This window comes from Dryobates pubescens, chromosome 25 (genome assembly GCF_014839835.1).
Source record: "Dryobates pubescens isolate bDryPub1 chromosome 25, bDryPub1.pri, whole genome shotgun sequence".
Taxonomy (NCBI): Eukaryota; Metazoa; Chordata; class Aves; order Piciformes; family Picidae; genus Dryobates; species Dryobates pubescens.
Window position 1 is genome coordinate 9,096,081 of NC_071636.1, and position 26,861 is coordinate 9,122,941.

General features: G+C 41.2%; 1 protein-coding gene across 1 annotated transcript in view; it reads left to right on the forward strand.

The window, feature by feature from the left end:
* The window catches only part of AACS (acetoacetyl-CoA synthetase), a 42,174-nt gene extending 16,247 nt beyond the window's left edge, over positions 1-25,927 (forward strand). The window contains exons 5-18 of the mRNA XM_009909547.2: positions 2,817-2,914; positions 7,657-7,771; positions 8,806-8,887; positions 9,553-9,700; positions 13,297-13,377; positions 13,767-13,891; positions 16,517-16,581; positions 16,782-16,904; positions 18,231-18,344; positions 18,838-18,963; positions 20,452-20,521; positions 21,502-21,560; positions 22,457-22,659; positions 25,761-25,927. Coding sequence (XP_009907849.2) covers positions 2,817-2,914; positions 7,657-7,771; positions 8,806-8,887; positions 9,553-9,700; positions 13,297-13,377; positions 13,767-13,891; positions 16,517-16,581; positions 16,782-16,904; positions 18,231-18,344; positions 18,838-18,963; positions 20,452-20,521; positions 21,502-21,560; positions 22,457-22,659; positions 25,761-25,898 — 1,547 coding nt within the window. The 3' untranslated portion in view covers positions 25,899-25,927. The remainder of the gene's footprint in view (positions 1-2,816; positions 2,915-7,656; positions 7,772-8,805; positions 8,888-9,552; positions 9,701-13,296; positions 13,378-13,766; positions 13,892-16,516; positions 16,582-16,781; positions 16,905-18,230; positions 18,345-18,837; positions 18,964-20,451; positions 20,522-21,501; positions 21,561-22,456; positions 22,660-25,760) is intronic.
* The last annotated feature ends 934 nt before the right edge of the window (positions 25,928-26,861 follow it).

Genomic DNA, 26,861 nt, shown 5'->3' on the forward strand with positions numbered 1-26,861 from the left:
GGTTTTGACTCCTTAGGGAGATTTTATATATATATATAAGGTAGGAAGAGTGTTGCTAGGACCCTTGGTGTGCCATGCACTGGCTTCTTAGTGTTTCTGGCATCTGTATTTTGAGCCCTTCATTCAATTGCTTTTTAGTTCACCTACAGAAGGTGTGAAGATACTTTTTCTAGAAACAAAAGGCAGTTTCCACCTATCTTTCCAGCTTCAAGAAAGGAGTAAGTTAAGATACAGAGACTGAAGTATCTTCTGTAGGCTTCACCCACGTTGACAAATGGTAGCTTTGATCCTTTGCTGAACTATTGTATCAAGGAACGTGGAGACTCTAGATAAAGTGTGATCTAATGTGATGAATGATTAAATTAGCTGTACCATTGTTCTTCTGCAGTGCAGAGCTGCTGTACCTAGGTCCCTGTTCTGTGACCTCCAATATGAGTCCAGCTACAAACACTGGAATTCTCATCCTTTGTTAGCAACATTCCTTTTTATCAAGTTTTAGGCACTTGCAATCTGTGTCAGCTTAACTGAATGCCAAGGCATCAGTTGGTATTTTGAACACAGTCAAGTGCAAGGAACTTTACCTACACGCCAGTTGCTGCAATGGATTTGTAGAATCTCTGATATGAGAAAGGGAGAAACAATTGTTTTTTCTTTTTTTCTGAGAATCCAGCTTTAATCTGAAAGACTTGACAGGAGAAGTAGTTTGTGTCACTTAGAGCTAGGAGCTGTTGAGAGAAAAAACATTAGTTCTTTGTGTTTGGAGGATCTCTGTCGACAGCAGCACTGCATTTTTATTCATAATATCTGGTGTTGGGGATTGGGACAAATAAAATAAGTCCCAGAGAGTGAGCAGACTGGCTGCCTGCAGTGGTTGGGTAAGGATACAGAAATGTAAGTTGCCTTATGTGTCTCATACCTTCGGACATCCTTGGCTGGTATCAGCCAAAACTGAAACTACTAAAACTCAACCACCAACCACCCCAAAGCCAACTGACAAATGAAAGTAATGATTTAATTGTCTGGCTCACAATGATAAGACTTAGAATATAATATTTATGCTCTTACCCTGAGATCTCATAGGAGTGGTGAAAAGAACTTGCTTGTAGTGGGGCTGGGGCATGTAAGCCGTGGCAAGGCAATCAGCATGGAGAGATCTCTTTCAGTTTTCACTGTACTCTGATCCCCTGATAATCCCAACTGAGAAATGCTCACCGGAAATCTTTGTCATCAGTTTAAAAATCTTGCTTTCATCACACAAAGTTACATTTTAGTCTGTTCTGATTCGTCTGTTTCAAATTCTTGTTCAAGGAGAAAGATGCCTCTTCAAAGAAAAATCACTGAAAGTTTGGGATACTGTACCTGCTATCATAAATATTGACCCCAAGGGAAATATAGCAAAATAAAAACTGCCTTTATGGGTTGTGAGGTTTTACTGCACTTTCTGTACTTAGACCTTTGCTAAACAAAACACCACAAACTGTGGGCTTTATTCATAATGCTGTTTTCCAAGTTGCTACTCCTGAAAGCACAGCATCTTACAGATTAACTGAAGTGGTCAAGCTGGTGTAAGAAACTGACCTAGCTCATTTTTCGACTGTGAAGAAAAATCTCCATTTCAAGGCTTAATTTTAAAGTCTGTTTATGAAATAGAGGATAGGTTTGATCAAGCTGTGTAGGCAAACTGGCAAACATGAAGCTCAGTAACCTTCTGTTTGATATGGTTAACATGACAGAAATTGCTAGTGAGATCTGTGATCTTAGTTCCTGTCCTGAAAAGTGCCTAGGACTGGTGGGGATTTTTTGCTGTCTACTTCTGGAGCACCTGCAACTTGCACTGCAGTCCAAGATCTGTCAGTGCCCTCCACTTTTGATAATTCCCTTGGAAAGCATTTTTATTGCCACGTAAATTTGCTTTCAGACACTGAATTCTAGGTAGGTATCCAAGTACTGCAGTTAGGCCTTTCGTGTGCCTTTTAAAATGTACTTAGACATCTTTTTAGTTGCTTAAGAGGGCTGATCTGAAAGTCCAGATTTTTATCATCTACCCCAGTGTGATTTGTGCGTTTCAGTTGTATGTTTTCATTTATGGGTTGCTTTCTCATCAGTAGAAAGTCAATCTCAACTACCCAGCACTTCCTAGAGAACTGTTGAAACTGAGCCCACAGAAAATAGAACATTCTTGGCATAAATCTTTTTTTCTGTGTGCCTTGATAAATTGAATTTAAATCTTGAAATCTTGCTGCAAGCTAATGAGATAAACCTGAAGAGCTGCATTTGTGGGGAAATATTGCAGGGCTTGTCCTGCTGTACTATTCCCTTATCAGCTGAGACACTGGTTTTGCCTGTTTGTGTTTGACTTTAACAGTGTCTGCCAGGCAATGCTTAGCTTTAAAACTGAATCTTTGCTTTTGAACTGAGTCTTTACACAATCTTCCCTTCCAGATGCTTATTTCTTCTGATGGCAGCCTTCCCCTGTATGCTGCTGTATTCTTAGTTTCTCTGTACCCTGTTCAATCCACAAACTTGCTCTCTCTCCCAGCTGCTCTTTTCAGCCTACTGCCCTTTTATCCTGGAAGTCTCATTAATTACGCAGAAACATTTGTAGATATAAAACTATTTTAATAAAGGGAAATATTTTTAATTCCTTATTGATTTCAGAGGAGGAGGATGTAGTGATTGTGTGGAAGACTTTAAAGGATGCTTCAGTCTAGGATCTTTTTTTTTTCCCTCAAGCTGGCTACTATATACACCATACTTACTGTAAGATTTGATACATGTTAGTTTCTTTCTCTCTAACCATTTAAATTCTGCCATAGGTTACTTACCAAACAGTATTCATGCAGTGGAAGCAATGCTGGCTGCTGCAAGTATTGGTGCTATCTGGAGTTCAACATCGCCAGACTTTGGCATTAACGTGAGTAGCTTTGTTAGTGCATGTTGCAGAAAAGCTAGCACCGTCTCAGACAAACGTGGGGACTGTTACGCTGTCACTTTAGCCTTACTGCCACCTCCTGGCACGGCCAAGTACCACCAGGGTTTGTTTTTTCCCCAGCTACCACAAACTGAAGGAAAACCCACGGTTTGATTTGTCGGTGACTTACAGTGTAGTAATTTGAGCATCTTCAGCCAAGTCACTGCTGGGACATTATCAGGCAGAATCCATAGTCTTGGTGGGCTCTTACTATATCAAATGTGTAGCTGAGCAGAAATGCAGCAGTTTCACAGATTGCATCGGGGTGGAAGGGGCCGCAAAGGTCATGTTGTCTAACTCTCCTGCAGTGAGCAGGGGCATCTCCAACAAGGTCAGGGTGCCCAGGACCACATCAAGTCTGATCTTGAATGTGTCCAGGGATGGGGCTGGGTCTTGGCCCTTTTGTTCCCAAATCTTTCCTCACGCCGCTTAGCCACACTGCAGTCTCTCTTTGCCTAAGTAAATCCCTTCTGCTTCTTGTGTGGGTGAACAGAGAAACACTCCAGGTGGTCTTTTCCAGAAGGCTTTGTTTGCCAACAAGATGAGGAACCCCAGACTAATGTCACTAACCTCTTTCACTCCCTTTAGCATAGGAATAAATGTTGCGTGTAAAACATGGTGTGAAAAAAAAGTCATCATGATATCCAGACAGATGTTACAATGTACCTTGGAGCTTTGGGAATATGCTCTGCTTCCTTTAGAAAGTCTTTAGCACACATCATTGCATAAGCAGCAGCAGATACAAATCACTTCTGAAATGGAGTGAACGTTTCTTGTATCGAAAAGTTTGTATGAAAGCATTTGCAGAATGCATTGTTGTGCCTCAAGAACACTGAAAATACTGCAGGTTTGAGGTAATTTAGCCCCTCAGTCTCAGTGTTTAACCTCAGTAGCTGGTTAAATGCATCAAAACTGTTGTCTGTGGAGCAGCAGTAGAGGGCAGCAGCAGTCCACTTTCCTCCACTCGAGGGTATATCATTGGAGGGAAAAAAAAAATGATTAAAAAAACCCTCATTACAGCATGTAATGATCAATCTGTTCTACAAATATTTTCTGCTTGCTCAGAAAATGACAGTATGGAGTATTTTCTTTGCAGTGTGATTTGAGCTCTCATCTGGGGGAAGATTGTTCATTTTTGCTTGCGTTCCAGAGTCCGGGTCTGCTTTCTGTCCAGGGTGTGCCGTTATTTTCAGTGCCCAGCTTTATTTAGCTTTTGTGATAGTTTTTAAATGAAACTTAGCCTTGGAGCAGCAGTGCCATCGAGATCATTTATTCTCCTTAGGCTTGCCAGCATGTGCTGGCATGAATTCAGATCTTACAATCTTGAGGGAGATCAGCAGAGGTCCTTAGGGATATTGGCTTCTACCCTAAGGAGAAGATATTCCTCCTCCTGAGCAGTTTGGATTAGTTCTGTTAACATAAATGAAGATTTTTGTTGTTGTTTGGGGAAGCAGTGTGGTGTTTTCAGCATTTCCAATCCAATTGTGTATATATGTTTTTGTGAAGCTTAGAAATGTCACTTTTCAGAGCTGCCTACACGTTGCAGGCTCTGAATGCCATACATCCAGTGTTCAGGAAGTCTGCTATCAGAGCACCAGTGAGCTCCCTCCCACGCAGAGTGCTGCTCTTGGCAGCTTCTGCTTCATTTCTCTACTCCCTGTTACCCATTTATGTATATTAATAGGAAAGTGGTTCTCTTATGCCTGTGCACAAGAAATTGATGGATATGTAAGATTAAAAAGCTCTGCTCTTGGAGCTATGTGAGAAACCTTTGGTGTAAGCCCTTGCAAAATCAGTGCAGCTCTATTCTTGGGGCCCTGCACAGTTTTTCATACTGGATTTGAGGCTCCTATAATAGAATGAGCTATATCTGGAATACCTGGGCTTTTCATGAAAGCAATTTCTTTGCTGAGCCATCTGGTTGGACTAAAGTTCCAGTGTAGCAATTACATGTTCCATCTGTTTGTATTGCCTTTGTATCATGCCAGGCAGCCCTGTGGGATTTGATCCTGCCAGTGCCAATGAATCCAACTGGGTGTGTTAGCAGGATCAGCAAGACCCTGAGAATTGTAGTCATCTCTGTTTCATATTCACACTTCTCTTCAGATTTGGTTCTCCTGTTAGACTACCCTTAGTCTTCTCATTGGTCTTCATTTTTCAACATCAGGCAGTGTGGGTATGGGCTCTGTATGCTCTGGGCTCAGCATGAACACGTACACACACTGTATATTTTGGCTGCTTGGTCTGTTCTTTGAAAAAGGTACAAAGTAGATAGAGAAACATTCCAAAGAAAGCAGGAAATTTGATTTCATACCTCTACTATGAGGACAGGCTGAGGAGGCTGATGTTCTTCAGCCTAGCAAAGATAAGACTCTAGGGGAACCTTAGCTGCCTTGCAGTACCTGAAGGGATTCTACAAGGCGGCTGGAGAGGGACTTCACATAAGGGTGTCTAGCAATAAGCCAATGGGGAATGGTTTTAAGCTGAGGGAGAGGAGGTTTAGACTAGGCATTAAGAAGAAATTTTTCAGTATGCAGGTGGTGGGACTCCAGGTTGTCCAGGGAGGTTGTAGATATCCCCTCCCTGAGGGCATTCAGTGCCAGGTTGAATGTGGCCTTGAGCAGCTGAGTCTAGTTGAGAGGCGTCCCTGCTCATGGCTGGGAGGTTAGAGTAGATGATCTCTAAGATCCCTTCCAAGCTAAGCTGTTCTATGATACCCTTTTAAAGCAATTTTAATGTACTAGGTAAATCTACAGTTCTGACTTTGCTAGCTACTGTGTTAAGGGCTTCTTGAAAACCTCTTCGGCCACCAAAACAGGCTCTGGTGTTTTTTGTTTTAAACTAATTCATAGTTAGATGTCAGTGTGTTGTCACTGTGTTTCCTTATGATCTGAGCAAGGAAAAGGAAATGCATCTTCAGGTGATAGGCAAGGAAGTGAACAGAATAAACCAGGTTGGAAGAGACCTTCAAGATCGTGTCCAACCTATCATCCAACACCACCTAATCAACTAAACCATGCAACCAAGCACCCTATCAAGTCTCCTTCTGAACACCTCCAGTGATGGTGACTCCACCACCTCCTTGGGCAGCCCATTCCAGTGGGCAATTGCTCTCTCTGTGTAAAACTTCCTCCTAACCTCCAGCCTAAACCTCCCCTGGCACAGCCTGAGACTGTGTCCTCTTGTTCTGGTGCTGGTTGCCTGGGAGAAGAGACCAACCTCTGCTTGTCTACAACCTCCCTTAAAGTAGTTGTAGAAAGCAGTAAGGTCACCCCTGAGTCTCCTCTTCTTCAGGCTAAGCAACCCCAGCTCCCTCAGTCTCTCCTCATAGGGCCTGTTTCCAAGCCCCTCACCAACTTCATTGCCACTGTTAAGTGACACTCATCAGAGAGAGATGCATTTCATGCAGCTAAACCTGACATTCAGTCATGTCCCTGATTCCAAGCTATGGTGTTCACTGAGCCTTCCTGAAAAGACAGCATAGAGAAGTTGTTTGGACAGGACCTCTGTACTTTAGCAGTAGGCTTTCTTGCAACTCTGGCAAGTCCAGCTTGCAAAGCAGGAGTTAAACAGAGATTAGTTGACTGTGATGTTTTTGCACTGATCTTTTGATTTGGTAATTTGTTTCTTATTTTGTCTGCAAAGTAGAGCACAAAGCAGGAGACAGAAGAATACAGAGAGGCAGGAAGAATAAGCATGTGGCTGAGGTCTGATTTTTGCAGCATGGTTTAGGAGATTGTTCCTGAGCAGGTAGCTGACAATTTTGCAGTATTTGAGTAATCTTGTAGTTCATAATGCTTCAAGTAATGTAGCTAGAGAAGGATGAGCATTACTGTGTGCTGAGAGCTTTTACTAAAAGGATTTTTTTCCTGCTGCTGAATACAAAAAGATCTGTTTCTGGTAGGCTGCTGCATGCAGTGTGCTTGAAAGGAAAAACCCTACAAATGCCAGAGGGGTTTTTCTGTCCAATGTGGTAATAGTTAAGATAACTACCTGAAAACAGTGTCAGCTGAGGGAGACACTGTCAAATGTAGCATTTGAAGGTGTCCTGTCCCAGAGGTTCTAAAGGAGCTGTGGTAGGTTGTTGCTAAGAGGCATGTAAGTGTTTTCAATATCTAGTTGTAAAAATCCAGGCTGCAGTTTCCTTTCGTTAATTGTAGCAGAACAAAGCTGCTTGTTTGTGTGAGGTGCCACCTTACCTTAGGATAAATTCATCTTCCAGAAGACAGATGCTTTTCAGGTTCCTCACATGCAGACTCAAACTACCAGTGCACTGTCAAAGGAGTACTTGGGACAGTTGACAAGGATGTCTAGAGCACCTGCCTGCAGATGCAGACAGAAATCTTGTGGACCTTCAAGTAAATTAAGTGCCTAACTCCTGCTCCTGTCACAGGTGCTTAACCTCTTTAATCTTGAGAATCAGACTTACAGACCCATCTAATTTTTAGCTGGTTAAAGAACTTTGTGAACTTGATCCTTTGGATATGATTGGGGGTCATGAAACAGATTAAAAACCTGTTGCACTTCAATCTTGGAGTGAAAGGCAAGCAGGCTGTCTTCCAGTTTTCCTGCCAATTCCTGTCCAAATTCCTTGCTTGAGTTGAGATTTGTGTTTTGCATCCACTAGGTTTTCTTACTGTAGCATTTACTTAAGGTTTTTTTTACCTTTGTCTCTTTGTCCCCAGGGTGTGCTGGACAGATTTTCCCAAATTCAACCTAAGCTCATCTTCTCTGTTGAAGCTGTTATATACAATGGCAAGGAACACAACCACTTGGAAAAGCTGCATAGTGTGGTAAAAGGTATTTCATTACACACCATCTAGTCTTGGTTAAGCTGAGTTTTGTGGGCACTCAAACCCTGCACTGCCACTAAGGTGACACTTCCCCCTTTACAGTATCTCTGCCCACTTAGAATTTCAGAACTGATTTGAGTAAACCCCAGGGTTTTGTGTAATTCTTAGTCTTTTGCTAGCTTAGCATAAATACAGCATCATAAATGAATCTACAGTATTAGTATGGGGGGGAACAGGGACTAGTGATACTGTTTGGGGTTTAAGTCCAAATGAAGTACTGCTGAAGAAAATGAAGAGGTATTAGAGCACTACAGCTTGCAGATTTACACATGTATTTTAAAAGGCTGTCAATACTGAGGTAATTGTATCTTAGTTAACTGTGGCAATGCCAGCGACGAGCAGTGTGAGCAATCTGGCAGTGCAGGCCTAGAGCCTGACATGGTGGTAGGCCGTGCTCAGCACAAGTGCAGAGCCAGCTAGCAGTGTACCAAACAGTGCTGTGCCTGCAGCATGTAACTAAAACAAGGCACTGGTAGCTATAAACATAGAAAGTTATCTTGGGACAACAGGACATGCACCTGCATCAACAAACCTCACGTGTCATCAGTAGTTGGACCAATAATGTATAATAGTGCAATGTGTGGTCACTCATAGGGAACCAATGAGTCCATGCCAACAAGGCACTCCGAGTTTATGTAAGTTGTAGAAGTTCCTTTGCTACGCACTTCTGCCTTTCCTATCCCTTCTTCTTCCATGCTTTACTTTACTGTGCTATACTTGCACCATAGGCCTGCAGTACTGGAACAATAAAGGAACAATACTCAATCATATTGGTCAGCTGTAGTGATTCCAATCACTGTTGTCCCATTAGTTAACAGCTTGGTCTCTTGGGGTTTCTTAGCATTTACAACTTTGTCCAAAACCTGGTGCATCAGATTTTTCTCCTACTTACTGTATTACTCTGTATGATCCAATCAGACAGGAAAGACCTTTGGTTTATGTCACAGAATGCAAGATTTCTTTTTGTTTTCCTTCTTCCAGGGCTTCCAGATCTAAAAAAAGTGGTGGTGATTCCATATGTCTTCTCAAGAGAAACCATAGACATTTCTAAGATTCCCAACAGGTAATGGGAGCTTCTGAGCAGTGATTCTCCTAACTGGGGATGAGATGGATGCTGATAGCTGTTGAAACTGCCTGACCTCTTGCACCCTGAAACTAGGATTTAGCCAGCTTGGTTAATGCTGGTCCAGCTTCATACTGAAAAGAGTAGTAGTGTATTGCTGCAGGTGTTTTGCATCTGCAGAACCACTGTTATTGGTGCTATTGGTTCTCAAGGGAAGGCAAAATTCAATCGGATATTACCAGGGAGAAGAAAGTGTCTTTCAGAAATTAGTAATTAAATGGTAATTTCAGAGATAATTTGTCTGGATCACATATTTACCTTAGTGGAAATGGTTGAGTTCCAGACTGTGTTGAGGATCACATTTTGTTCCAGTCTGCTTTGAGCTGTTAAGACTGGCAGCTGATCGTAGGTGCAGATTTATAGACTTCGATCATGTTGTGTTAAATCTCAATATTATGCTAATGCTTTATTTTAAAACAGGGAGAAAAAGAAAAGAAACAATCATTAGCAATTCAAAGAGCAGAAAGACTAGGCACAGAAATAATATACATAGCTTGAGTGTATGGCTGAATGTGAAAGAGCTGTTTAGATAGAGGGCTTGCAAAAGGGTAATGCTTTAAAAAAAAATAATGTTTGAACTGTTCCTTTTCCCCTCTCTTGTGCAGTATATTTTTAGAAGACTTCCTTGCTACTGGGAAAGGAGACCAAGCCCCCCAGCTGGAGTTTGAACAGCTGCCTTTCAGTCACCCTCTCTTCATCATGTATTCATCAGGCACAACAGGGGCACCAAAATGCATGGTTCATTCAGCAGGGGTATGTCTTCCCTCCTGGAGCTGCACTATCTATATTTAATTACCTGGGTTACATTTTTCTTTTAACAGTATCATACCATAATGCACTTTAAAGAAGACTTGATTGCTGACAGTTTTTCTCAGTAACTTGCAATGAAACTTTCAGTTTTAAGTGACTGAAACCAGACATGGATTAATAAGGATAAATAATTTGGTTTAGAGATTGGTGTGGAGACCTTTAAGATTTCAGCTGTTTTCTGGGAGCAAATGTCAGTCACAAAAGCAGTACTAATACTTGCAGAAGGACCAAAGAACTTGAATTGGGTGCTTGGCACTGATTTTTAGACACTGTCAAGCTGAGGCTCATAGGAATCTTTCAGGTTTTATTATCTAGAATATTTTTACCTTAAACTTTATCCCTTATGCCTTTCAGTTCAGGTCACATCATCTTCATCAATCCTTTAAGGAAGGAAGCTGGAAGCTTAGCTATCTGTTTGGGTATAGGTTTTTGCTTTGTATGCTGTAGGGCAGTGTCTTATTGCGTACATACAATGTTACTGCCAAAATCACCCATACTAGCAAGCTTTCCTCTTAGTGCTCATGTTCTTCACATTTTTCTGGGCAGTTTCTTCAAGTCCACAAAGTGACTCTAGCCATCTGGCTTAGTGTTGAAACTAGCACTGCCATTAGTAAAACCCTGAAGGTAGGGCTTCTGCCTTTTAATGCAGACAGAATGTGTTACCTGGCACATTTGTACCAACTTGTATAAAATAAACTGTACAATTATTAGCCTGTGCCCATTGTTTCTACTGCTTGATCTGAAAGTCAGCAGGAGCATTTTCTGAGACTGGCTGCAGAGCTGTCTAGGCAGCCTGAAGGCAAGATCACTTTGTTATACCTGTAGTGTTCTTGCCTGCCTTTAGCAGCCAGGACTGGAGGGTTTGCCCACTGACAAATCCCATGCTGCCTGCAAGCACCCTGCTTTGCGTTACCAATTGGAGATCAAACCAGGCAGCACGTGACATACCTTTGGGACACAAATCCTAGGTATGTGAAGAAGGAAGAGGTATATTTTGACACTTGACAGCTGTTTTGAAGCTGTATTGGCTATAGACTGGTTGAGTACTTGCAGAGATGGATTAACAAAAGCAGGACAGGTCTTTAGTTCAGTGATGCAGCTAAACAGTAGAGAAATGAAAAACATGGATGTCAATCGGGCAGCAGGACTGCTGTCTGTTGTGAAGTTCTTTTTATTCCCATGGTACCTGTGTGGCTGCCTAGCTTGGCCTTAATTATGCCTCTGCTTTCTATCTGGTCATATCTTTGGTTCATACCTAAACTCTTAAGTAGCTTTGTATGGACAGAACACTGGAACAAGCTACCCAGGGTGGTTGTGGATTCTCCCTCTCTGGAGATATTCAAAACGTGCCTGGATGTGTTCCTATGTGATCTGCTCTAGGTGGTCCTGCTCTGGCAGGGAGTTTGGACTGGATGATCTTTCTAGGTCCCTTCTGACCCCTAACATTCTGTGATTCTGTGTGACTACTCATCCTCGGTGGGGAGGAGAGAATGTGATGGTTTGAATGGGACATGTTACTTGTGAGCATTTGTTTCCACAGAACAGCTCTAATTCATGTATTGCAGAGGGGTTTATTTTTCCTTGACTTCTGATGTTAACACTTCTGGCCTCAGGCCCCTTTTCAGTTATTCCATATTCCTAACTGTCTTAGAGATTTTCTATTTTTTTTTTTTTTGCTAAAATCTTAATCAGTTAATTTGTGGTCAGCTTAAGGACTTGCAAGACCTGAGCTTGCTGCTACAGACTTCTTGTATAACTGTAGGCAAATCACTCAGGCCTTTTCATGTTGGGCTCTTTGAGTGCTGCCTGGAGATCAGTGGTGGTTTAGAGTAGGACTAGCAGCCCTGAGTAGCTGCTTTCTCAGCTATGTAACTGCTCAGCACTGGTCCCTTGTGTGCTGATAGTGTGGCTCAGGAGCAGCAGTGTCTACTGATTTCTTGACACTCCAGATGCTTGGTGCTCTGTCAGCCGTATGTTGAGCCCAGTGAAGACAAGCAAATCAGTAAGTTTTTATCTGCCAAATGTGTGTCATGAAATGCCAAATGCTTAGGATTTATTTTGAGGGTCATAAAAGTCCTATAAATAAGCAAGTCTATAAATAAACTTGAGAGAGCATCTTGGGCCATTAATTCGTCAGAACAGCTATGCCTTCTACTGCAATACCTTGGTTTCCAGACTGAGAGTTAGCTGTTTTTTTTGCAGGGGAGGAATTCATAGCCTCTACCTAAAGTCATTGTTAAATATCCTTTTGGTTCCAAAACTGTGGAAATACCAGCAAGTAAATGAAGGAAAAAGAAAGCACTTTTTTATTTTACTTGATTTTGACTTTGTTAATGTCACAACTTGGCATGGCTCCTTTAGGTTTGTCTGCAGAGGCAAAGTGCTTACTTTTTCTAAATGGAATAATTCTGTTAACACCTGCAATTCTTTTGGCAAATGTAACAGTTAACACTGTTTCTAAACCCCCCCATTTTCAATTTTTAACTGTCACTAAGGGCAGCTATGGCTAGGTGGCAGCATTGTGACGGCTTAGTGTATTCAAAAGAGCAAGTAAATTCAGACCTGCTTCCTTCTGAGTTGTAAAGAGAAAATAAGATTTACTCCTTTATTTTTACTTAATGTTTTCTGCCGTTTCTGAAGCGTGTGCCAATTTTATGGCTCTCCTTTTTCATTTCAAGTGTTTATCTGTAATCTTATTTTCTTTCAGAATAAATCTTGTTTTGTGCTTATGAGGCTCTTAATAGTTCCACTATAACTCCTTGCATAAATGCAAACCCCATCTTTTGAATCAAACACGTTAATTTGTCACTCCAATGAAGTGACTTAGTGAAGAATTTATTTATCCTAACAAATTATGCCTTGATGATCAGAGAGGTATTTCAGCAGCATTTCTAACAAAAGAGAGAAAGAAGTAGTGCATTTAACTGCTTTATTGTTAATGTTGATGCTTTGAGCATTTTTCATGTTGCCAGTCACTTCTGTGTTTACAAGAGATGTGTATAGTTAGGTCTTTCATCTCCTAGATGTTAATAGGTGAGATGGCTTCGATAAATAGTGTTTATATGTAACAGCTACTGCAGTTCAGAGCAGCTTTAGCTTCTTCCATTCCTCCTGGCTGCCTAGATATATGGAAAATGGAGTTCTGTCAAAGGGTTTATCTTGGAAAATCTGACTGGTAAAAGCATGCTGTTAAAATTACAGCCTGCATGGAGTACTCTGCAACTCTGATGGCTGGGCAGAGTTAGGAGTGAAGGAAGTTATTTATTCCATGGATTGTAAGCAATGTGCAGTGGGAATTGCTGAGGGCTAATGAGAGAAGCTGAAAAGTTATGTGAGAAAATGGAGGATGCAATTGCTGCTGCTGTAGATAGGCCCAGGGATTTACTTCAGCAGTGTTTAGAAGGAAATACTTTCCTGTAATCTTGAAGCACATCCTGTGAAGGATTGACAACATTAGGGGGTTTTAAGTCTTAATGTGCTGTCAGTTTTGCTTTTCATTTATGTGAACTTACCTCTTTCTTCCACTATCTTTTTTTCAGGGCACACTAATACAGCACCTGAAGGAACACATTCTTCATGGCAACATGACAAGCAATGACATTATTATGTACTACACAACGGTAAGTGTGGTTTAAGGCATTAAACCCCCCCCACTTTGTTATGTTTTTCTTATAAAGATGGGAGAGCTTTTTCTACAAATGCAGGTGTATTTTTAATTCTTGTTCTGCAACTTCACTGTGGTTAAAAAAAATCAGGAAGAATAATAAAATAGAGAGACTTTTCTGTTCAAAGGTCGAACCCATGTTAAAATGCTTCTGATCTAGTTAGTGAGGAAAATGGATTGTTTTTTACAGTTTCAGGTTTATTGATTGAACTGCCTCATCAATATCACCTGCAAAATAAGCTCTACCTTCTTGCATCATACTGAAGAATTTGTGTTATGTCTCTGTTTTGGTGTGAGTGGACAGCTGGCTGACACAAACTAATACGTGTATCTTCTTTTTCCCAGACTGGATGGATGATGTGGAATTGGTTAGTGACTGCACTTGCTACAGGAGCTTCAGTTGTCCTTTATGATGGGTCTCCTCTGATTCCTTCACCAAATGTGCTCTGGGACTTGACTGACAGATTAGGGTATGTAAATAACATTAAATGGAAGGATAATGGTGTTTGATTCTGTTTAGATGACCACATACAACAACCTCCTGAAAGGTGTCATTTCCTTTGTCAGAACTAGTACACAGCATACCATAGTTTATCTTCTGGCTTAGCCTTGAGTGGAGCTGCTTTTTAATGTTGGACTAAAGCAGTCTTTGAGGGAGCAGAAGAGACAATGAGCTGATTGTTTCAAATTTAACTGAAGCATTTGGATTCCAGGCAAACAAAGAATTTTGGTTCAATAGTCAGTTTTCAAGAGCAGCCTTTTCAAAAGGCAGTAATTGGGAGCAATCTGAAGAGTAATTTCTCTGCGCATTTAGAGCTTAGAAAATAAGAATCCTTTATTTCAAGCAGCTCAACATAAGGCTCAATATAGCACTCTGACTTAAACACATAAATTGGCTGGAAAAGCTCAACAGGGTTGCTTATATTTTCATATTTTGTTGTTTCATACCCAATTCTCCCTTTCAAGATGTTCCTTACTTCTCTCACCTGATTCTTTGCTCCTAAAGCTGCTCACAGTGACCTCTCTCAAAGCCTAGAGAAATGGCAGGTATCTGACAAACAACTGTAAAAACACTGTACTGGTATTTAGCTTTGTACACTGGTTAAACTTGGATTTGCTTTTGGTTTTTTCCCCCCTTGAACTTTTTATTTAGCCAGCTGGATGTGAAGAGTAGATCTGAATGATATTACTGGTAAAATGAATGTCATTTTAAATGGATAAAGAAAATGAATTTATTTATGGTTGAAAGTGGATGCCAAAAGGTTCACTTTGACTCTTGTAGTTAATTTAAGCTTCACTCAGTCTTTGGTGACATGTAATATTTAAAGACTGACATTTTGTCTTTGACTGTAACAATTGAAGGTTAATTCCTAGTCAGAATGTTTCCAGTAAAAAAAACCCACCAACAATCAAAAATCAAAGCAACAAACTCCAAGAGCCTCCCCCCCCCAAAAAAAAAACCTCACACCAAAAACAGGAGAACAAGAGGCAACAATTTTGAATTAAGAAATACCACAGCTTATTTTTAAGCATTGTTTCTACATGCCAAAAGTAAGTGAAGATAACTGAAATGTGTCTGCATGTCTCACTTTTATAATCTGGTGCTAAAAGTGGTGCCCATCTGTGTGGTGCTTCATAATGCAGTCTGTTCCCAGCTCAGTCATATGTTACATATTTGGAAAAAAAAAAAGGAGGTTTCAACATGTTAAGGCTACCTTCATCCTCAGAAGATGCACCATACTTTCCTTCAGATAGCATATTCTAGTATCAAGAGATCTTGCATGATGGGAGTGACTCAAGTGGACATCAATTGAAAATCTGTTCAAGTGAGCTGTTTAGTCACCATCCATCAGCTATGTCGCATTTGGAAGGAGCTAATAGCAGACGAGGCTCTCCATGTGCTGTAGAGGAAGTGTCAAAGCTTAAAAATAAACAGAAGCATTACGTACTCTGACTGTAAAATAAGCACTCATTTGAAGCATGGAAAGGAAGTGAAGTATTACATGGGACTAAAGTAGTTCATGGGGGTTGTGGTCTGTGCTAACTGGGGGAGCAGCGTACTTCTGTGGGCTCTCATGGTGCTGTTCCCCTGTACCTCATAAATGGCTCCGTGCACCAATGTGTTTGTGCAAATAGCATGTTGCTGACCCTACCCAAGAGGTGGCAGCCTCCTGGTAACAGTCATCTATCTGAATGGCAAAGGAAGAGTGAATAGCCCCCTCCCCATGTCTGGAGCTGTTCTGCCTTCCATCTTGCCAGTGGAGTAGAAGCAAAGACAGCAGGACTGTATTTAAGTTCCACTGCTGTGTGTATTGCCTGCCTTCAGATCACCCAGCCTGTATCCCTTATCTGTCTCTCTGCATTTTCTTGAGCGAGTTTATTGCTGTAATATAAAATGAATTAGCAGAAGGCAGGGAAGAGGATTTCCTGAAAGTCAGCAGAAATATTAAACTAGCACTTCCATAGACAGTGGGGAAAGGGGTACAGCCTTTGCTTCAGATTTTAATTGTCTTGTATTGGAGAGCTCTAAATACACTTTCTGCAAGGGCCAGACCAAATTTCATGTTCTGCTAAGCACCTGCCATTCAAGTAGAAACCAAACAGGAACCTAGGAGGAAATCACTGGCTGCTGTTTTCAGAAGTATCCTTTGTTAAACTGTGCCTTGAAACAGCAGATTTTTTTTAATGGGCAAAAGTGGCACAAGGCAGCAGTTTTGTGTTAAACAGCTTTGTGGCAATTATGGCCTATTAATGAAGTAAATGTTAGAGCATTTCATGAAGCCTTTGGGGTGTTCTGCAGGATGAATTCCTGTAAATGAAAGTGAATGTTTTCCACGAGGTGGGAAAGCGTTGCTTAATATTTAACTATAGAATTAAAAGTTCCAGAGCTGCAGAAATGACATGTGATCTGACTAATTGTGATTGCTCAAAAAGATGTGCCTTGCACTTAGGAAGCTTTAAGAGACTGCATTGCTCGACTAATCAATGTACAGAGTGTCTAACAGCCTCTGCTTGCTGCAATGGGAATTGCAGGTCGTTAGAATCTTAGCATATTTAAATATGCAAGACAGTCACACTTTGTTTTTCCCCTCTAGGATCACCATCCTTGGAACGGGTGCAAAGTGGCTGGCTGTGCTAGAAGAGAAAAATTTAAAACCACGTAAGCTTCACAAAAGCTATTGAGCCCCTTCTGCCCTCCCTCCTATCTTCCCACTCCAGGTATCTTGTATCTTGATACAGGCCCTGTCTCTTGTCACAAAGTCCTTTCTGTAATTACTGTGGATTGCAGTGACAAACAGTTGCAAGCTCTTGTAAAAAAATTCTTCCTTAACCTCTTCTGTTGGTTCCCTCCTTGTTAAGGTGAAACACACAATCTCCAAACACTCCACACTATCCTGTCGACAGGATCGCCGCTCAAATCACAAAGCTATGAGTATGTCTACAAACACATAAAAAGCAGTGTCCTCCTGGGATCCATTTCAGGTGATGCCTTTATGCTGCACACATCCTGCTAATCCTGTTCCTTGCCTGTGCATTTCCTCCTTGCTTGCTTGCTGCTGTATATTTGAGGATCTTAAGCCTTGGATCATTCAGGCTTGGTGATAGTTAAACCGGAGTTGTCTTTTTAATGTAGAGGTTTTCTGCATAATTCAGTGTGCCATAATGAAGCTTGTACACTTAAAGGCTTTTAGGTGGAATGTTTCTGACATGGTGGATGTTTTGGGTTTTAGCTCTCTTTTTTTTTTAAGCAGGATCATTTATTTTGACTGGCTGTCCTCAGGGGTAGCAGGGTGAGATCAAGAAAAGAGTCTCATAACCTGTAGAACATACTGCTCTGCAAATAGCTGACTTTAGCAGAAAATACCTCTTGGAGAGGTTTTTCCATGTTCCCATTTCAATTCTTTTTGTGCTAAGTAATTGTCACTGCAGACATTTCTCTTTTTTTTCCCTTTGGGGTGTGTGTGTGAATTATATAATTAGGAAAAATATCAGGCCCACCTACTGTGCAGTTTGTTGTGAGCAGTGCTACTGAGGCAACTTCTACTCACAAATGATCAACCACAGAATAAGTCATTCTGCTTTGTAATGAGGACTGACTTTTTCAAAGAGCTTTTTTAACTCAGTTTAGTTTGGCTTTTAAAGTCTGACTCTTCTGCTACAGAAGTTGCCTCTGACTTTGGTCTTAGTGAGAGTAGTGCTGAATCTTGAACGTGTTACTATAGAAATTTGTCTCAAATGCAGAAGACTATTCTTGAGTGAAGTTAACATGATTGATTTGTCTTAAAATTCTACTTCCTTGAAAACTTAGACTATAAATATTCCAGTTAAGTAAGCACTTCGACAGGATCTATTTTTATTAAGATAACTGTTCATGGCTTACCTGCCTACTAATGAGAACAAGATGTGAAAGCTAAGTAAATAGAGTGAAATAGCTTGCCTGGTTACTTCAATGAGAACAAACAAACATTTCTGAGTGATCTTAGATATTTAAGTCTGTAAACCAGGGCTTGTTTATTTTCTAACTCATATAAATAGTTTCCTTAAATGAGATTTAAAAAAAAACTGTTGGAAGAAGAAAAGCTTTGCCTTAAGGAATATTTCCATATGAAGAGAATACACTTACAAGAAGACACATAAACTAAGGAAAGAAACCCTCTTTTAATAAGTCAGGCAGCATCCCAGATAATACTGTCTGCTTAATGTGGATCAGAAGCATTTGGCAAAGGTGGAATTTGGCTGTTTCAGTTTTCAGGTTTCTTTTTTCCCCTAAGAGTACTCCATGTTCTAAATGGGCTTCTTTTGTTGTAGGTGGGACAGATATAATTTCATGTTTCATGGGTCATAATGTTACAATTCCAGTTTACAAAGGAGAAATTCAGGCCAGAAATCTTGGAATGGCTGTAGAAGCGTGGAATGATGAAGGTAACTATTACCCAAAGTACTGTGCACACTTGTGAAACTGAAGGTCATATAACTATTGTATTTCGTTTGTGAGATGGGTGAAGAGCTGTCAAATGAGTGATTTCCCTTGGAAAATATGTTCCACAAAAATCTTATCTGGATTGTACAGGACTCTAGTGAAGATAATCAATGTATAAAAAGGGTCTCCTTTTCCATCACTCTAGTGAAGCACCTCGAGGCCAAATTCTAACCTCTGGTGTGTATGCTAATTAGCTCTGTTGTTGTGGATGCCATGCTGGCTTCCACCCTGTGGTGTAACTCTCCTGAAGTTACTGAGGTTAAGGTAGGGATGAGTTTAGGAACAGAACACAAGCAGTTGAGCCTCCCAGTCACAGCTCTTCTCATGTCTGCATCAGTATCTGGCATGAAACTAATAACCATAGGTGCTCTTTGCTTTGGTGCCCTATTGTTTACAGAAGGGAAATGGAGGAAAACCCTTTTTCTTTGTATACAGGAAAACCAGTTTGGGGTGAAAGTGGAGAACTGGTTTGTACCAAGCCTATTCCCTGTCAGCCTACACACTTCTGGAATGATGAGAATGGAAACAAGTACAGAAAGGCTTATTTCTCAAAATTCCCAGGTATGTAGTGAAGGCCTTTGGATGTTGCTCAAACTGACCAGAGATACCAATTGTATTGCTGCTCTTGGGAAGATACAGGTTTGTTCTTGCCCAGTGATAGGCAGGTGCAGCTTTGAATCCAGATTTCCAAGGTGAGAACTCCACAGCATGTTCAATAATATCTCACTTTCTGTTTTCTAGCAGTTTCTTTTGAATATTGATCCAAATCAGTTTAAGAATCTCTGGAAAGCTCCAGTCCCATCTTGCTCCTGTTCTCATTAGGCAGATAGGACTGTAACAGCCTGATAATCTCTAGTGCAGACACAGGCTGTTTGGCATGGGTGTGAAATGAAAGTGCTGAATAGGTCAGGGAGCATTCCTGCATTAATGAGTGCTACTGCACCTCTGCCAGACTGCTTCTACCTAACAGGAAGAGTGAATCCTAAGGGATAAGTGCTGGCTTGCTACCTCATTAGCATGATGTTTAAGTGTACGCTGTCTCAGACATGCATATTCTGCATTCATACAGTCTTCCAATGGTGGTTAAGTGTAAAGGAAATGTGAGCCAGAGTCTTTCTTCCCAATAGTTGTGGAGGATTCTGCTCAACCAGAGCTTCTGCCTACGTGGCACAAGGATGATGAATTCCCTGCTGCCTACTGGCAGGGGCTTTTACAGGAGCAGGACCCCAAGCTGCTGCTTTTTGGAGATGGGAGGGCTTTTGTAGAAAAAGCAGGAATGTAGAGTGAATTCCCAGGAGAAGTGAGGATGTGCAGCAGGAAGTAATCATGGAAAAATGAGGGCATGTGGAACCTGCAGTCTGCATGGAAGTCTGTCAACAAGAAATGGGAAAACCTCAAACTTTTGACAGATGCTAGACTGAAATCACTGTGGTCCAGGGGTTCTGTCTGAAGCCCTGCTTCTATCTTTCCTTGTAAATGGGCTTAAGGTTGTAAATGAAGTTAGGGAAGGGTCTTATGTAGGCCTGCCTTTGAAAATAGGCTTTACAAAACTTTGAGTTGAATTGGCTGGTGTTTCTGTTTGTGGCAGGCTGCTCTGGCAGCATCTATCTTAAAGATAATACAAAAGTTACTCAAGCTCTGAAAAGTCAAATCAAGGACATTAAGCACAGAAGCTCCCTAGGGAATTGTTAAGACCTGCTGTGCAAGCCCAGGTATCTTCTGGCACAGAATTTAAATTCCAAGAAAGACTAGAGGGAGTGTTGTAACCTTTCTGGGAGATTCTTCCAGGTTCCTCAATGTGGTGTTCAGAGCAGCTGTTCATGTTCTCTAATGGGTGCTGTATAGTCATGCAATCAGGAGATTAGGGTCTGATCCTAATGTGAGCTAGCCCTTTGTAGCAAGTGCAGTGTAGATGGTCTGCATAGTTAAGTACTGCTACATTTGCTGTGAGTTGTTATGAAAGTATCTGAGATGTTAACATGAGTTAAACATCTGCTGTGACTGGGTGAATAAGTAATTAGCTGCTTAACCTCTGTCATTCTCTAATAGGGGTTTGGGCACATGGTGATTACTGCAAAATTAATCCCAAGACAGGAGGAATTGTCATGCTGGGTCGCAGGTATGGTATGGTGTTTGGAGTAAATGTGTTAAGGTTTGCAAGGGAACATAATGGACATTACTCTGTCATGCCTGCCAGCTTTATATTTATTTTGTGAAATCCAGTATGTGGGTTTCAACCCTTAAATTTTAGCAACTGGCTTAGGGGTAAGATAGCCCTTTCAAAGTTCTGCTCTACTTTTGACAGTGTTCAGCTATCATCTAGGGCAGCCTGCCTGGATGCATTCCTGTGGTGCCTGCCCTAGGTGATCCTGTTTTGGCAGGGGGTTTGGACTCTATCTCTGGAGGTCCCTTCCAACCTTTAGCATTCTGTGATTTTGTGTCTGTAGTTTTGTTTCATGGTTTCTAATGATCACCAATAAGTCTGAATTGAGGGTGCAGCACATTCAAGGTGCATCAGGGAACTTTGTCTTCTAGTCTTGGCTTTGCCATTGATTTGCTTTACAGCAAAATTTAATTATAGAAGGTAATGATCTTGACTTGTGCTTGTGTTGTGATCTTGAATGATCACTAGTTGTGGCTAAATTTTCAGCTTGCTGTTTGAAACCAAGTTGAGTGAATGCCTTGAGCTGTGACTGGCATTGTCATAAACAGACCTACTTGACAGACATACAGTGCCAGGCTGCTATGTATGAAGCACAAGTTCCAGCTATAAGAGCTGGAAAATAATGAGAGACAATTGCAATATGGAGTACTACAAAGATTCTTGGTCTGTTTTGTCATCAGTGGAGTGTGTGTGTATTTGTAGGCTACTGGGAAAGGGTGGGACTGGGAAAGATGAATGAATAATGTTGAGGTTCTCTGCACCACTTCATTCTAATGAGCAAAATGCCTTTTTGAATCAAATTCTTTTAAAATTTAAATGTGGCTGCATATTCACTGCACAAATGTAGAGAGCCTTGGTTAATTGCATCAATTTTTCTCTTTTCATCAAACTCTAATCACATTTTAATGCTGCTTTTTTGTTTGTGTGATTTTCAGTGATGGTACATTAAATCCAAATGGAGTAAGATTTGGAAGTTCTGAAATCTATAACATAGGTATGAAATTAACTTTCCACCTCTTTCAGCTATGATATTGTTGCCTTCTGATCTGAAATGCAGGCATTATAAAGGTGTTTAGAGGCATTAAGTAATAAAAGACTTGCTGTTTTTCCAATGAAAGTACAGACCATATTAGCATCAAGTCAAATTTGGTGTTGTAGACTTGAAATTGGCTGTCTTCCTGAAGCATCTCTAGGGCTCCAGATGACTAGTTGAGATGTGCTGTTCATAAGATGTTACTTTGATTCAATGAGTTTGTGTGGCCTGATTGTGTAATGCAAATTTATAAGAATACTTACCTTTTTTTGTGTGCCCCAAGACAAGCCCTTGGCTGGTTTTGTTCTTTCTTGATAATCAGGAGTTCTTGAGCTTGTACTCAAAGATCGATCTTCTATCTTGTGGAAGGTGTTGAAACAGTGCCTGTGAAGGTGCTAATCTGAGACTTAGTTATCTATTGCCTCTCCTTGTTCTTGGGTTTCTGTCTGTGGGGTGCTTGGTGCCATGGGTTAGTTGTTTAGGTGGGTTGGATTGGTTGATGATCTTGAAGGTCTCTTCCAACCTGGTTTATTCTATTCTATTCTGTGCAAGAAGAGGGATTGTGGGAAAAGCCAGAGAAAATGGCTGAGTGGGAAAGTTTCTATCCCAAAAGTGACAGCTTTTTTTTTATTTGGTCTTTCTTTTTTCTTTGATCCTGGACCTAAATATATAAGGTTCTTAAACCTGGATTTTCACCTGAGCAGTTCAATTCAGAGCAGCCAGAAGGGAAGCTTGTAGAGTAACCTAGCCAGGATGTCTGTGGTGCTTTTGCAGGAGGTGATACTTCTTGTGGTTGCACCAAAAGAGGTACCTCTAGAATATGCAAATGCTAATAAAGACTTTGCCTTTATTTTCAGTTGAAGCCTTTGAGGAGGTTTCTGATAGCCTCTGTGTCCCTCAGTACAACAAAGATGGGGAGGAGAGGGTGATACTCTTCCTGAAGATGACTTCAAACCATGCCTTCAGCGAGGATCTGGTGAAGAAAATCCGCGATGCAATTCGTGTAGCGCTTTCTGCCAGGCATGTTCCGAGCCTCATTCTAGAAACCAAAGGCATTCCGGTATGTCATGGAAAATGCTGCCTGCTTTTTGCCTTTGTCACCTTGAATAGTAATTAAGGAGCAGTTGTCATTGCTCTTCAAACCCACATGCGTGGAAGTTTTAGCATCTCAAAAGTGTATTTGAGCTTTATAAATAGTTTGTCTATGTTGCCTAGCAACATCACTTCATCTCCTTCTCAGCAAAGCGTGTTTTTGTGTTTTAACAATGCCTAAAAATGCTCATTCTCAATTTATAAATGTGTGGCATTTTCTCAGTAATATATACTTAAGCCTTTTAACAGGGAAATATTGTAAAGGTAATTTCACTTCAGCTTTGCTGGCTACCCATAAGCTTATTTTGCTTTTGTTTTCCTGTTTCGAGTGGCATTCTTAGGAAAGCTGAGAGCACTGAGCAAACTTGTGAAATCATTTTATAAGCCATTTTACTTTTACATCTGCTTATCCACTTAAATGGAAGCACTATTGCTGCCCAAACTGTAGCAACAGCTAAAATAAAATCTTTGTGCTTGGGAGGGATAAGGAGAGAGAAACTTGTATAGCTGAAGGTTCTGCATGCCCATTCTTTTGGAGCTGTGTTGCTCTGCAGTGCTGCTCTTTGCAGTAAGAGCTCTGCAGTTGAAATACCTGTTCTTGTAGTCCTCCCTGCTAGATTTTCCTGAACAGCCCTAAAAGAGCAGAATGAGGGTGCAGTGAGCTATTGCAAGTCCACTTGTGTGTGCTTACAGAGAAGACTTGAGACCAGTTGTTTGATATTCTGATACTCATTTACTGGCAGTGTACCTTTTACCTGTGAAGGTGGTCCTAGAGTTCAGGGCTGCCAGCCCCCATGGTGCGTGCAGCCATCTGGGTCTGAGCTGCTGAGTTGTCAAATAATACTTGGCTCAAATGTTGTCTTTGACACTAATTTCCCCTGCACCCATTAAATGTTGAAGTCTAGGTTCCCTGGGCTTCATCTGAGCTTCTGCATGAAGTGCTGAACTTGTAAACCATGTAAATCACCTGAATGTACAGCATGAAGTTGATGTGATGGGCTGCCCCTCAGGGAAGCCTGCTTCGATCATTAATTAGTTCACACTTTGACTGAATTTACAACTGAGTGAATTTTAATTACCTTTCAAGTAAATACACCAGTGGTAAAGAGATCAAAGCTGTCTCCCATCTTTCTTTAGAAGTGTTGCTTGGGAGGGAAACCTCTTTATATTCTACTTTTAGAAATGTATTTGAACCCATCTGAGAAAACAATCTAATATTGACTGCATACTGAAACTCTGCTGGTAGAAATAGTCAAGCTGTGTTGGAGTGATTAGGACTGTACATACAAATCATGGGGTTTAATGAGATATCCAGGTGCTGAAAACATACTGCAAGCTCTTGGTGCAAATCTTTCTAGTGCTGTCCAGGCCAGATAAGCACTCTGGTTGTCAGCCACAAGATGTTTACTAATGAAGCAAACTTGCTTTGAGCAGTCCGGTCTTCTTAAAGGATGCAGTTCCCTTGCAGGCCACTGAGTTGTTCTGGTTTCTGAGCACTTGTGAAGGTTGGGTTGCTAATCTTAGAAGGAAGAGTAGTTGACTAAGATGGTTCAGGAGAGTAGGGTTACACAACTTCAAGTAGTTGGAATAAGGAAGGGTTTGATTTAGTATCAAGATCAATATTGCAGATGTGTATTCAGTTGAGGATTGTTTAGCCTGCCTCAGAAAGATCTGTAATGGAGAATGGTGGAGCAGGAGTTCCAGTTGGCTTTGGAGGCCAGAACAATCTGGGTTCCCCAGTTAGCAGATTCTGTAATGAAGCAGTTCCTGTGCCCAGAGCAGACACACAAGACTAAGGAGATACTTGGAGGTCAGCTTTAGAAGTTGCCACCTCAAAAAACATCTCAGTGGTACTAGCCCAAGGGAGTTGGGATGAAAGTTTTGGTGCCTGTAAAACCAGAGGCCATTAAAAATGGGCTTTGACAGTTCCTGTTACCATGGGAGTAGTGCTTTACTAGTCAGAAACTAAAGTGGCCTGATCCCAAGGAGAGAAGAATTAGGGGATTCCCCCCACCCTGTGATTTTCTTACTTTCTGAGTAGCTTAAGATCAAATCTGTTTTTTCTGCTCCAGTGTGGAATTGGGCTTTGGTTGGTTTCTTGTATTTTTTTGAGCCCACATGTAGAAAATCTTAAAACTGCTTGAAAATTTGATCTGTCAGAACACAAACCAAAGATTCAGAGAGTAAAACTTACAGTTTAGATTCTGATCTGGTGTCGTTAGTTTAACTAATGAACTTGATCAGGTGCTTACAGTATGACCAAATAAAGAAGAGTTTCATTTTAGTTTTTTCCTCTGAGTCTTGAAGTGATTTTTACAGAAGAGGGATTCTGGTGCTGGCATCCTGGCCTGCATCAGGAACAGTGTGGCCAGCAGGAGCAGGGAGGTCATTCTCCCCCTGTATTCTGCACTGGTTAGGCCACACCTTGAGTACTGTGTCCAGTTTAGGACACTGTGTCCTCAGTTTAGGAAGGATGTTGACTTGCTGGAATGTGTCCAGAGAAGGGCAAGGAAATTGGTGAGGAGTGTGGAACACAAGCCCTATGAGGAGAGGCTGAGGGAGCTGGGGTTGCTTAGCCTGGAGAGGAGGAGACTCAGGGGTGACCTTATTGCTCTCTACAACTACCTGAAGGGAGGTTGTAGACAGGCAGAGGTTGGTCTCTTCTCCCAGGCAACCACCACTAGAATGAGAAGACACAGTCTCAGACTGCACCAGGGGAGGTTTAGGCTGGATGTTAGGAAGAAACTCTACAGAGAGAGTGATTGCCCATTGGAATGGGCTGCCCAGGGAGGTGGTGGAGTCACCATCATTGGAGGTGTTCAGGAGGAGACTTGATAGGGTGCTTGGTTGCATGGTTTAGTTGATTAGGTGGGTTGGATTAGTTGATAGGTTGGACGCGATTGTGAAGGTCTCTGCCAACCTGGTTTATTCTATTCTAAATGCAAAAGAAGGGAAGACATTGTGCTGATTTCTGATTGAGTGCTGGGGTGGTGGTGGGTTTTCACAAAGATTTCCATAAAGCTACTACATGAGAAGTGTAACTTTGTCATGGCTGCTTTTGTTTTTCAGTATACAATAAATGGGAAAAAAGTGGAAGTAGCTGTGAAGCAAATAATTGCAGGGAAAGAAGTTGAGCAGCGAGGAGCTTTCTCAAACCCAGAGACTTTGGACCTGTACCAAAATATCCCTGAGCTTCAGAACTTCTGAAGTAACTTGAGTGGTTTGTTTTTTTCCTTTTTTTTGAAGCTGTCTTTTTGTTGTGTGTTTGTTCTGTATATACCAATACTGTATGTAAAGAAAAAAAAAGCTCTATTTAATACCAGTTGTTATTTTAAAAAGAGTAAAAAATATGTCATGAAGTGCATTATGAAAGGCTCAAGTAAAGCTTAGCTCCCTTTTTATTGGTTCAACATGCCATACCTCTTGGAGTGTTTTCCAGCCTGGAAGGGGGAACCTGCCTGTTTTGGGTTTTGTGTGAGTGCATCTTTTCTTGTTCAGTTTCTTTCAGCAGCCCATCAGATGGGAGCACCAATACCATAAGTCACAGTTAAGCAAACATCTTATGAAAGAAATGTTCTATCTTTTTTTTACAACTGGATTTTTAGCAATATATATATGTATTTCACCCCCCCCCCCCAGTCCATGTGTTTCATGTCACCTGTAAGGAATATACTGTGGTTTTAAGTACTTAACCATGAAACATGGAGGTGTTCTGTATGTAGTGTGCACTTAAATGTTTTTATAAAGCCAAATCATAATGCACTAAGCCCACTTGACTTGACTCAGAATAATCTGTCTTGAAATATCTCACGGTACCCTTGAAGGTAATTGCTGCTTCATGTTGTGATGTAACCTTCCTATTGTTTTAAACTTGTAGCTGATAGACTTCTGGAGATTTGGAAAGTGAGGGAGGGATCACATCCTCCTTATTCCTGGTGTAACTCCAGGTTATTTCCCTGGAATTTACAGTCATTGCTCTGGATTGATGACATTGCAGCTGAAGACAGCGTTTTGCTTCCTCCTGTTGTTGGCTATAAAGCAACCATCCCATGTTACACGAGCTGAAGAGTTCCAGTCTGTTCATTTATGGAGAGTTGGTGGGGTTTGTAACTTTTTTTACTACATGTCATGTTGAAAGTGAAAGACTAAAATGTTTTCTATCTCTGTGTC